Here is a 13282-nt window from a genome sequence, read left to right as displayed (position 1 = left end):
GGAGAATTAGCTTCCAGGAATGCACCGTGTTCGTGGTCCGAGCCATCTCCCCCCCCCCCCCCCCAGAACAACAAGTAAACACATAAATGAGGGTCAATTCTCATGCAAGACTCAAAAATAATCACACTTCCAATAATCATACGATTAATAAAATCTCATAATCTCACATCTCAAGTTAGCAAACCTAAAGTTTAGTTAGACTAACGTCCTCACTATTCACACAACCACCTCAACACCTTGGCCAATCTCGATCATCCGCAGATGAACACACAAGGGGACCACACAGTCAACCCAAGTCACATGGAGACCACACAGTCAATCCATAAGTTCTCAAGAAGACCACACAGTCAATCCTTATCCCATGACTTAATCATGGTTATCACGTGGAGACCACACAGTCAATCGACAAATTCACCCTTGCGTGCAAGTTACTGTTTGTCTCTAACGACACCATCGTTCTCATGGTCCATAGCCTATACCCTAGCACTATAACAAATCACATCACTACTTGCAAGCGAAGTCGCATCTCTAGGTTATTTACTAATACATAACCAAGGGTAAGTTAAATAGGTCATCATGCATAGTATAATCATCAAGAGGTTAGGGTCTTGTCCCATTCCTCACAAGATATAAAAATATTCAAGCAACTCTCAACATGTAGACAAATCAATGCCTAAACCCTAGAGAGTAGTTGGGTTTCGGCCAAGCCTCCATAATACACCAATCAATCATGCTTTTTCACATATCCAGTAGTAAAAAAAATCAGCAACATACACCAACTTAAACAAATAGTCAAGAAGATAAGAAAAGTCGCCTAAATCCTAGGAAATTAGGGTTCGACCGTGACATGCATGGTGTGTTGGGTTTCCCAAAATTTTTAATCATGCTTGATCATGATCCACATATAAACACCAGAAAGCTTTTCAATCATAAACATCAACATACAACCCATTCTAACAAATGTTATTGATTACCAAATTAGATCCAAACATATATGACAAGTTTAGCAAGATTTTGTCTAAAAATTCTCATGGATCATGGCATCACTCAATTAGAGAATGTAAAATAGAAGTATAACCTTAAAACATGTTCCGAAAGAGACTTAATTCATCATATAAGAGGTTCACAAAATTTCAGAACTAACACAACATCATCACAAACATGTTTTTCATGTAAACAAGCAAAATCATGCTTCACAAGTCCTAGACTCTACCCAAGACTGGAAAAGCCCTCACCTTTGCCTTAAACTTGAGAAAGAAATGATGAAGAATGAAGAGATAATCCTTGATCTTCCTCCCTCTCTTCGCCCTGATCTCTCTCTCTCTCTCTCTCTCTCTCAGCTTCTCTCTTTCTCTCCTTGCTTGGGCGGCGGCTTCTCCTCTCTTCTCTCAAACCTTTTTTTTTTCTCTGAGTGAATACGTGAATGTGTGTGAGAGTTTTGCCTTTCTAATTCAGTTTTGTTCACTTGGATGAAAGAGAAAATTCTCTCCCTTGCCCCTCACTCAAACCCGCGGCCACCACAAGCCCAACTAGGGTTTTTTTTTTTCAAATTTTCCTTATCTCTCATTTATTTGAAAATTAAATAGATATTCTGCTTTTATTTCAAAATAAAACTAAAAAATAATAATTAAATGAAAGATATAAACCCCCCCTCTATAATTAAATCCTCAATCTCCCTAGTTAAATTAGATTTCTCCCCCAAATAATGCAACACAAATAAAAACAAGATCTTCCCTTATCTCATTCTATTCAAATTTTCGGCCATCACTTCCTTGGCCTCCAAGCAACACGCCCAACACCACAAATGGGTGCTTACCAATTGTAAGGGACTCTTAGCTCATTTTATGAATAACAAACTCAAGATTCAGTTACACTCTCTCTTTAAGCAGTTACACGTTCTCTCTCTCTCTCTAGATGCTCTCATTGCAATCCCCTCATTCTAGGTATTATACCTTCTTTCTATGTTCTAGGTTGGAGCATTTGGCGCCGTCTGTGGGGATCGGTAGATTTCGATTCCCAGACTACGTGTATTGCTGTTTTTGATTGAGAGAAGTTTGGAATTCTGTGCAATTTCCTCTGATTTTCATGTTTTTTGGTTGAATTTCTGGTTCGCGGTTGACGTCCGATGGAGATTAGCCGTCATCGACGCAGCGAAACGCTGGAGCAGAGGCGCGGTTCACCACCGCGTCGTGTGAGGGGAAGGCCGCGTCGTAAGGAGGTTCTTCGCGAGCAACATGAGCAACCGACTCCTCCTCCGCCTCCACCGCCTCCTCCTCCTTCTTCGACGCCTCCATTATCTTCTCCACCGTCCTCACCTTCACAGCATAGATCTCCAGCACGCTCGCAGGAAGCTTGGGGAAGTGGATCGCCATTACCTCAAGCTACAACCACTCACAGAGACTGGAGACGTTTGATCCGCATCGTTGAAAACATACGGCAGCGGAATGACTACTTGCAAGAGCAGTTGGACTATTATCGCCTTGAGCCACAGGACGAGGGAGAACGGGAGGCGGAGGCTGTAGCGGAGTTTGAGCCATTCTCGGCGGCGGTAAGGGAGGTAGCAATTCCTGACAACATGAAGAATCTCGTTCTGGAGACGTACAGCGGAAAGACGGATCCGAAGGATCATTTGCTCTACTTCAAAGGCACGGCGATGGCTTGGTTCACGACTTTGCCTCGCGGATCTATCACGAACTTCTGCGATTTCTTGTCGAAGTTCCTTGTTCAGTTCTCCGCTAGCAAGATCAAGCAGGTTATGATTAATGATCTGTATAATGTTTTCCAGTTAGAAGGAGAAACTTTGAAGCACTATGTGAGGCGGTACAGTGCAACATCTGTCAAGATCGAGGATTCAGAGCCGCAAGCCTGTGCGCGCACCTTCAAGAATGCGTATATCCTTGATGAGGAGGACGAGGCGCATAAGAGCACACATCTATCATTTGAAGGGCGAGGGGCGAGAAGACGTCGGCGGCGAAACTCCCGAAGGAGAACAAAAGGCCGCCTTGGTGGCGAGGAAACCTCGGAAGGCAGAGCCAACAGGGGTCGCAATCTTCCCCTCGGAAAGGGGAGACGGTGTCCATAGGTAGCCCGGGCCAGACGGAAATTTTTCAAGTAATGAAGGCGACACAAATGATTGGCAGACCAAGGGAACCTAGGCAACCGACTAAAGGTTGCGGTTCGGATACATGGTGCGAATATCACCGCGCAACAGGACATGTTACTGAGGAATGCCACGCACTGAAGTGGGGGATTGGAAAGGTGGTGGCGGCAAGGCAACCGGCGAAGGGGACCGCAAGTACGCAAGGCGACAGGGGTTCTACGCCTAGCGAAGTTGGCACGATAGCCAGGGCGGTAAACGCGGTCACAGAGGTCCCATTCGGTTTCCATCATCCTGACATCACGATTTCATCTGCTGACTTTTTTGGAATCAAGCCTCATCTTGATGACCCGATTGTGGTCCTGCTTCGTGCCAACCAACTCAATGTACAGCGCGTGCTTCTAGATCAGGGAAGCTCAGCAGATATCATTTATGGCTATGCGTTTGATCGGCTTGGTTTCGACGATAGGGACTTAACTCCCTACGCAGGATCTCTTGTGGGGTTTACGGGAGTGCAAGTGTGGGTAAGGGGCGTCCTTGACCTTGACACAACATTTGGCGAGCGCGAGAGCGCTAAGGTGTTGAAAGTGAGATATTTAGTTCTGCAGGCGGTGGGGTCTTACAACATGATCATCGGGCATAACACCTTGAATCGGTTATGTGCCATAGTTTCGACAGCACATTTGGCCGTCAAATACCCGCTACCAAGTGGGCGGATTGGGAGAATTGTGTGGACTAGAAGAGTGCCAAAGAATGTTATAGCAATTCGGTGGATCGGTATGGGCGAAAGAATGCCCCGGTAGGACACCGATGCAACGAGGTTGATGCGCTAGAGGAGAACCTTGATCCAAGGGGCGAAGGGCGCCTGAATAGGCCCACGCCAATTGAGGAGACAAAGGAACTGATATTTGGAGACAAAGTCTTGAAAATCGGGACCAAGCTGACTGAGGACCAAGAACAGAGGCTGGCAAAGCTGTTGGGCGAGAATTTAGATCTTTTCGCATGGAGTCACAAGGACATGCCGGGGATAGACCCAAGCTTCATCTGCCATAGGCTGGCTTTGAACCCAGGAATCAAGCCAATAACCCATGTAAGATCAAGGTTTGATCAGTGGTTGCATCTCTATGTTTTGATGATTACAATTAAGGTTTGTGATGATGAACAATTGTGGTACCCTAACGTTTGTCTTTCTAAGTTGTGACAAATAGGTTCTGAATCTGACCCAAGCCTATTCGTTCAGAAGAAGAAGAACCAAGGGTTACTAAAAAGAGAGCTATTTTATCTACCATGTTAGTTCTGAATAGTGGAAAATACTTCAGAAGCTCTGAAGATGGAAGCTCTCAAGAAGTTCTGAAGAACTCAAGTCAGAAGTTCTGAAGACCAGATGTTCAATTGGAACGGTCCAGAAGCAGAAGACTCAAGTTCTGAAGACTTGCAAGAAGTTGGTTCTGAAGACCCAAGCTATTCTAGCTCTGACGATCAGAAGTTCTAAGGAACTTGTTCAGAAGCAGAAGTTGCAAGGTCGGAAGAATCCAAGCTTCAATCTGACGATGATCAGAAGCTTCACCAACGTTCATCTGAAGCTCTTCGATCACAAGTCAACTGGTGAAAGGACAGGTCGCTATCACAGTACAACGTCGTACAAGTCTCAGTCTGTCCGCCACCTACCTTGTACAGCCTAGCAGTCTGATATCACAGAATTGTCACTCCAACGGATAAAACCCTAGCAACGGCTACATCACAAGTCTTGGAGTATATAAAGGCTGAAGAAAGAAGAAAGACGTTAAGAAACTTTGCTGAAAACATTCAACACATTCGAACTAATTCTCTTAGCATTATTTCTTCACTATTCTTAAACATCTGAGTTTACTATCAGCTTATTAGAAGCACTCATTGTAAACCCGAAACCTTTTACATCTTGTTGTAAAGTTCCTTAAGAGACCAAGGTTGGTCGGATCTTAAGTGGACTGAATCAAGGCTGATTCAGTGTTTAGCTAGTCTTAAGAGGATCGGTAGATCAGCTTCTTAAGAGGATACTAGTGAGAAAATCAGTGTATTGTTAGTCACTTGGCAGGTGCAAAGTGCAGTTGTGATACTCATTGATTTTAGTGGATTGCCTTCATCAGAAGAAGGAAGAAATCACCTTCACAGGTGGACTGGATTAGCTTGAGCTTTTATCTCAAGTGAACTAGGATAAAATACCTGCGTGCTTTACTTCTTATCCTTCAACACCTAGTTCTTATCTTTGAGTTTTTCGAAAAGACACAAAAGTTTACCACTTAGTGAAAAACTCTATTCAAACCCCCCCCCCTTTCTAGTGTTTTTCGCACCTTCAACCCAGACGCGCCGGCACATGGGTGACGAAAAAGAGAAAGCTATTCAACAAGAGGTAAATAAATTACAGGCGGCATAATTTACTCGTGAGATCAAGTATCCCACATGGCTGGCGAATGTTGTGATGGTAAAGAAGGCAAATGGGAAATGGTGCATGTGCGTAGACTACACGGACCTGAACAAGGCATGCCCAAAAGACTCTTACCCATTGCCAAGTATACACAAGCTGGTGGATGGGGCGTCCGGCAATGAGTTACTAAGCTTGATGGATGCCTACTCAGGTTATCATCAAATCAAGATGCACCCTTCAGATGAGGAAAAAACGACCTTCATGACCGCCAGGGTAAACTACTGCTACTAGACGATGTCGTTCGGATTGAAGAATGTCGGGGCGACATATCAACGGCTGATGGACAGGGTCTTCGCCGACCAGGTGAGGAGAAACATGGAGGTTTACGTAGATGACATGATCGTAAAGTCTCCCTTGGGAGCGAACCACCATGAAGATTTGTCGGAGGCTTTTGGCGAACTCTGGAAGCACAACATGAGGCTCAGTCCAGAAAAGTGTTCCTTCGAGATACAGGGATGAAAGTTTTTGGGTTTCATGATAACATCGAGAGGGATTGAGATCAACCCTGACAAGTGCAAAGCGATACAGGAGATGAAGAGTCCAAGCAATGTAAAAGAAGTGAAACTTTTGACGGGGCAGATCGCAGCCCTTTCGAGATTCCTCCCTCACTCGGGCGAGAAATCAGCTCAGTTCTTCAAATGCCTCAAGAAAAACGCGGCGTTCGAGTGGAATTCGGAGTGCGAGGAAGCTTTCAGTCGCCTTAAGGAGTTGTTATCCGCACCGCCCGTCCTATCGAAGCCCATCCAAGGTCTTCCTTTGCATTTGTATTTCTCTGTCGGCCACCATGCAATCAGCTCGGTGATTCTTCAAGAGGTGGCTGGCGAGCAAAAAATAGTCTACTTTGTGAGCCCCAAACTTCAGGGGGCGGAGACCAAGTATCTGAAGATAGAGAAAGAGGCGCTCGCCGTACTAATGACCGCCAGACGCCTAAGGTCGTACTTCCACAATTTTCAGTAAAGTTAAGAACTGATTTGCCTTTGAGGCAGGTGTTACAGAAGCCAGACTTATTAGGAAGACTTGTCGTGTGGTCAGTAGAGCTGTCGGAGTATGGTTTGCAGTATGACAAGAGGGGGAAGGTTGGAGTGCAAGCCTTAGCAGACATTGTGGTAGAGTTAACATCGGAAACTAGCGAGCGGGTAAGTACACCGTGGACGCTATTCATTGAGGGTCGTCGAATGAGAATGGAAGCGGGGATGGGGTGACGTTGGAAGGACCTGGAGAACTAATACAGGAGCAATTTCTGAGGTTTCAGTTCAAAGCGAGCAATAATCAGGCAGAGTACGAGGCGTTAATTGCAGGTTTAAGTTAGCCATCGAGGTTTCAGATTGACAGTTTGCAGGTTAGAACAGATTCATTACTAGTTGCGAATCAAGTGAATGAAGTGTTTCACGTGAAAGAGCTTATTCTAGTAAAATATCCGGAGCGCGTGCGACTCTTGATAGGTCAACTGCGGGAAGTGGTAGTTGAGTTTGTTCAGAGAGCGAAGAATCAGAGGGTGGATTCCCTAGCAAAGCTAGCATGTACTCGGAAGCCTGGGAACAATCGGAGTGTGATCCAGGAAACGCTAGCCAATCCAAGTATAGAGGGAGAACTGGTAGCCTGCGTCGAATGCCAGAAAACTTGGATGGACCCTATCGTGGGCATCTTGGCGGGGGAACCAAGTGAGGTGGTGAGATACACGAAAGAGCAGAGGTGAGAGGCTGGACACTACACGATGTTGGATGGCACGCTATTTCGAAGAGGATTTAGCTCGCCCCTTGTACAAAGTTGCCCGTAGTAATAAATTATCGATCCCTCGAGGATTGTGATTCAATAATAGTTTCTATTAATTCTCTTATTCAGACTTACAAAAATAAAAACCAATTTCAGATTTAGAAGTAGTGATGTTGAACGCAATAAGTAACACAGAAAATTAAACAGATTTGAGAATTCAGTCGGGGAAAATAGCACTCGGGTATGTTTCACCTATTTGTCCTATGATTCAATTTTAACAATATTTATATAAACTCAATAATCTTCTCTTTGGCGATCTAGCCTTTATTATAGGATGTTGACAACTCACACGCCCTATACTTCCAATTCAAATACTAAGTCTGTTTACGAGCACCTAGACCACAGAATTGAAGATTAAGTCCTAATTAACCTAGCCAACGCAACTAGGTTCTACTCTTCAATCAAGCAGTAGGGAACGCCTAATCGAATCGAATCCTTATTTCCCTAATTCCTAATCAACTTTCGTTCTCATAGAAATTAGCAAATTCCTTGCGTGCACTCAAGAATAAACAATATAAATTAATTCAATTACGAAGATTGGAAAAGAGAATTCATATAAATAAAGATTCAAATCAAAACATAATTCAAAATGGATTCACAACCCAAGTACTAAAAGAAGTTTAGCCAAGCATGGCAATAATTAAGAATTAAAGAGAAAGAAAATAGCACCTAAAATCTCCAGGAGGAACCTTGCAAAAGCTCTCAAAACCCTAAGAAGTCTGTGCTCAATTCCAATCACCAAAAGTCTCTCTCTCCTCACTAAAACATAATATATATATATATATATATATATTATAATAATATTAAAATCTTCTTAAATCAAGTTTTGTTCTCCTCTGCAGATTCACGTGATGATATTATCAAATAAGCCAAAACTGCCTTTTACTTCTGCCACGTATCAGATTGCGATTGGACCAAGGTAAAAGTGGGGTGGAATCTAATGCTTCGCGGGTCACGGTCTTATGCTGGACAACAGCCTCGATCGCGCCACATGGCGGGGAGTGCGGGGAGTGAAGTTGCAGCCTTCTGATCTACTGCGGGTGCATGCAAGTTCCGTGGACCAGCAGCACCGGATCAACTCTCTTTTTCTAATTTTCTCTTTTCTTTTTATTCCGAAAATCCTAAATAAAATATAATAAAAATATCAAAATAAATCAAATAAAATACTAGAAAGATAACAACCAAAAAATAAACAACTTAAATCCTAACTAAATCTATAATTTAAAAAGCACTAATTAATAATAAGATAAAAACTACTAAAATCTACCAAATCATAATAAGAACTCCTAAAATCCTAAAATAATTAAAAATACGAAAATTACTTAAAAATACCATAAAAGCTAATTAAAACTTAGAAAATAAATTATAAATAAAACAAAAGACGCATAAAAATACCCTTATATTCTCGGGTCAACACACCACTATACTCAACGACAGCTTGTCCTCAAACGTAAACTCAAGTAGCTTGTCCTCAAGCACAGAACTAATCACCCCTAAATCAGATGCCAAATTTTCAGTCCAAAAACATAGGGTTCATCACAGCAGTTCATGCAAGTGCTAAGATAAGAAAGTGAATAAACTTCAGTAAGTGAGAATACAAGCAGCAGGGAAACAAAGTCAAGAGTCCATACACAATTAAGCTCACACATCTCTCAGCTCATGAACAAACAAGTACAGTGCATCAAACCTGGCTATCTTTCAACTCAAAATCAAATAAGAGACAACAAAGCAATTAGGAGAGACCTCATTGGGTTGTAACGAGGCCAAGGGTGCAATGTAGGTATGAAATTGAAAGAATTGACAACTCAAAGGGCTACTCAATGTTGGTTAAGTGATCATTTTTCATGTAGCACACAAGAGCAATCAATTCAACACATTTAAGCTCTATCTCTTAATTTTTTTCATTTGGAACAAAGCAGTGAAGTGATTGGTGAATATAGAAAGTGGGATGACCACCCCCATAACCTTACTCACTTAGTTAATATTTTTTTTCTTTCCCTTTGTTCCGAGGCACATACCTCAAATTTTACATTTTTTTCTTTTCATTTTTTTTTCTTTTTTTTGAGAGAATAGAAGCCTGCAATTTTTAAGCTCTTTCCAATTTTTAAGTAACTAAGATCACTTAACAACCAAACAAATCACCAAAGCAAGGCACCAAATAAATAATCATTAAGGCTCAAAGGGGCCACTAAGGAAAATATGAAAGCAAATTCTGAAAGCCAACAAAAATTCCTATAAGTCTCTCTCTGAATCACAACACTGCACATATTCAACCGAGATGCAAATCAAGACAGGTTCAAGCAGGTACAAGTATGTCAGAATATTCACTCAACACTCAGAAACAAAAGGGTAAGTGTACCCATAATCAGAACTCGAAACAGTGTTTCCAAGCAACTCAACTCAGGTTTCCAAAGCTACCTAGCTCTCATTCTCTTAACACAAACAGTTCCCCACATGTGAATCGCCTCAAATAACTTCTTTTCAGCAATTTTCACAAACAAAACAAGCATCTAAATTTAGGGTGAAACCGCTTGAGACATGCAAGTAACATGGTGCACAACACAAGCATATAAGGGTAAACTGACTCCACAAAACACAAACTAACTAGCATGCAAGACTCAACTAAATAAGAAACAACGGAAGTTAAAATAAAACAGTAAAAAGATAAGGGAAAGAACTCCCTCAATTTGAGCTCTGAGGCTCATCATCATCACTCTCCTCTCCAGTCGCTCTGCTACCCCTCTCATCAATCACAATGCTGAATTAGGCGTATATGCACAAGGATATGACAAAGCCACTCTCCTTGCCTCCTTTTGCCAGCCATCTACAAAATAGACAAAGAAGATTTTCCAAAATTGGAAGCATTGTTAGTGACATCCGTTCAAATTCATACACTCCCTTTTCATATCTTAAGCCACTACAAAAAATTCGGGCTTTAGCAGCGGTTATTTAGCGGCGGTTTGTGTAGCCGCCGCTAACGTACCAATTTAATTTTAAGGTTTGTGATTTAGCGGCGGTTTATGCCGCCGCTATGTTTTGATATTAAAATTTTCTCGAATTTTGGCTCCAAGCAGCGGTCACGATTTTTAATCCCCGCCCTCCCCAATTTGTTAACAATCAAAATTCGAAACCCTCTTCTCAAAATAAACAATTGAAACCATATTCCCCTAAATTTCCCAATCCATGTTCCCTATTTCGTTGAAACCGCTCCACCGCTTCACCCCTTCACATATCGTTGTTGACAAGCAGGAGGATGCACCAGCTTCACCGCATCCCCAGTTCCTTCAACGCTTCACAGCTTCGTCGAGTCTTCATCCCTTCAAAGCTTCTTCAGTTTCTCATCGCTACCCTCGGATCTCTTCCTCCGTGTTCCAATCGATGTTCTCGAGTTCCATCTCTGTTCGCTGTTCCAGCTCTGTTTCTGCTCGCCAAAAATCTCCATTTGCACTGGGTTTTCTTCCTCAGGTAATAACACTTCTGGACCTTCACTTTGTTCGTTGTTTACTTGACTTGTTAGTTGCTGCTGTTTGGCACGTCGTTGCCGCTGTATGTAAGATTAGGTTTGAGACTGGGGAAAATAGTTTAGAGGATGAGATTGTAAAATTTCCATATAACTATGATGCTCATGCTACATAATACCCCTTGCGAATTTACATTCATGCAAGAATTGCACAGTCCAAAGCGGATTTATTTCTACTGTGTATGAATACCATATTTTGTACCTTCAATGTGTTGGATATTATAGATTCTAGATAATTCCCATGTCTGTTGAGGGTGATGAGATACCACATTTTGGCTAAAAGCTTCATCCTTTACCTCTGGAAACTCGCCTAGGCTATGATGTTGTAAGTGTTTTTGGATAAATGCATAAATAAAACACTGAGATTATATCTCTTTCTTTTTGCTCGGTGAAATAATTTTTGAGCGTTTCATGATTGGCATTTACAATGTCGTCAAGTGGAATCCAAGAATATATCAGTCTCTTTCTCCATATTACATATACAAGTTCTTTTGGGTTACGGGAAAAAATGGTTGGATTGGAGGAGTATTTCTATGTGCTACAGGTCTGTGTCACTGTTAAAATTTTGGTTCTTCTTAAGCCTTATTCATGCCAAATTCATTCTGGTTTTCTTGTGTAACTTCAGGCACTGAAGCTATGTTTCAAGGCCTTGGGTATATGTCCCCACCTCAATAAACATTTGCAATTTTGCATGGAGTTGATAGTTTGGTTGTCTTCATTTTGGCAAGACCAAGACTTCAAGGAAAGGATGTTATGTCTCGACCTCACTTGCCTTGCATCAAGCATATATTATTTTTCTGTTCAACATTGAATTTGACAGATATTTTGTGTTTCAACCTTGGACCTAAGAGAAGGTGAAAGGCTTCCTTTTGTCATTCTAATATTTTTCCCTTGATGTTTACAGATGCTAGAGCTCCTCTACAAGTTACTTGCTACCAAACTCATCGTAGGCATTCCATTTAAGGTTTTTTTACTCTATCTTAATCGATGGATTTCTTTTATTTTCATGGAACTCATGTTTTTTATGGTTGTATTGGAACTTTTATTCTCATGGATTTGACTATGATGTTGTAAGTGTTTTTGTTCTTGTTCGTGCAGCTAACAGACTTGGTTCACAATTGCTAGGGGCTAATGTTTGTGATGCTTGTGTGGTTCTTCTTCTTTTGTGTCAGTTTTGAATAATACATGCAGTAATGATTGAGGTTTGTACTTTACATTTAAGTATCTGGTTTCTGCATTGTCTCAAATAGCTTTTTTATTGTTTTGAACATGTCTTTGATATAAGGAAACCTTCCCCAAGGTTTACCATGGTTTTAGTCAAATGCAGGTTGTGATTTTTCTTTTCTTTGCTTCTTGGGAAATAAATGTTATGAATCCATTTTAGCAATGCAGACTTCTCTTTGGTTTCTTTGTCCTTTTTTCCTTCCCCTTTTTCCAAATTTGACACCGTGGACTTCATGTGCAATTTTCAAATTACATGTACTGTTCTCAGTACATGCCTCCTTATGTTTTTATATTGGCAGTGCAGAGAGAAAGAAGTTTTATGGAAGAAGAAGGAGAAGAAAGCTCACAAGTTGTATGGAAGTGATGAATTATATTCTATATGTTGGATGATGGTTTGTTTTGTATGATGTGGCAAGTTTTATCCTTTACTAGGTCACTTATCTTCTCCATTCACTTACTTTTACCTCCAATGTTAAGAAAAAAGCTAAGAAAAATTCTGATTGGCCATCTTGTGAAATTTGAAAAAGCATGGAACAAAATTATTTGCATTTGAAAGATGGAAAAATATCCGGTGAATGCTTATGTATGAGTCTTGTAGATTGTCACTTAGCCAATTTAATTGCCTCAAATGTCGCAGGGGTTTAATATCTTTTTTCATTCTTTGTGGAGTTGTGTATCTAGGTGCTGTGATCTTGACTTAAGTTAGCTTTTGGCTCTTCATGTTTACATGCACTTGTTGGGAAACAAAAGGAAACTGCACCATGTTGATAACTCTACAGTTAATCAATAAAGCAAAAACAGTTATAGAAGTGGAACTGAGATTCACAACAGATTAGTAGAAATTCTATGTGGTTCTTAATGTAGTCATGCTTATTCAGTATCTAATTGTGTGGTTCTTGTACCTGATCATTCTTAAACTGTTATATGGACGTAAATAATCTGCTAAGACATGTTTGATCTCTCATGAGATATCCTGGACTAGCTGATGTTTATAGTGTCCATGTTTGTATTGTGGCCAACCTCACACTTAGTAATCCTGTAGCAGTTTTAGTGATTAATTTGCTTTAATTCTATATGTTAATTGTATCAAGGTTAAAAAATCTCTAAAAATTGTTGTCAGGCAGGCACACAAAGGAATTGGTAGCTTGATCAACTAACATTTGAGCTGCACGAAAGATTCCAGGTTTCTTTTTTCTCTCTAGTC

General features: G+C 41.2%; 1 protein-coding gene across 1 annotated transcript; it reads left to right on the top strand.

Annotated features, from left to right (window-relative positions):
* Positions 1 to 10474: 10474 nt before the first annotated feature.
* LOC130744509 (uncharacterized) lies at positions 10475 to 12768 on the top strand. The gene is made up of 5 exons (XM_057596685.1): positions 10475 to 10799; positions 11480 to 11653; positions 11759 to 11818; positions 12378 to 12470; positions 12760 to 12768. Exons 1-5 carry the CDS (start codon positions 10518 to 10520, stop codon positions 12766 to 12768), a joined length of 618 nt encoding a protein of 205 aa, XP_057452668.1. The 5' UTR covers positions 10475 to 10517.
* The last annotated feature ends 514 nt before the right edge of the window (positions 12769 to 13282 follow it).

The sequence above is a fragment of the Lotus japonicus genome, chromosome 3, assembly GCF_012489685.1.
Source record: "Lotus japonicus ecotype B-129 chromosome 3, LjGifu_v1.2".
NCBI lineage: Eukaryota > Viridiplantae > Streptophyta > Magnoliopsida > Fabales > Fabaceae > Lotus > Lotus japonicus.
The sequence above is the reverse complement of the archived record's forward strand: the minus strand, read 5'-3'. Positions and strand labels throughout refer to the sequence as shown.

What these genes read in the sequence shown, in the direction of transcription:
- LOC130744509 (XM_057596685.1), top strand. Translation starts at nt 10,518, where the DNA reads ATGTTCCCTATTTCGTTGAAACCGCTCCACCGCTTCACCCCTTCACAT. An exon ending in CACTGGGTTTTCTTCCTCAG is followed by an intron (nt 10,800 to 11,479) that starts GTAATAACACTT and finishes GTGTAACTTCAG; the next exon opens with GCACTGAAGCTATGTTTCAA. An exon ending in CAAGCATATATTATTTTTCT is followed by an intron (nt 11,654 to 11,758) that starts GTTCAACATTGA and finishes TGATGTTTACAG; the next exon opens with ATGCTAGAGCTCCTCTACAA.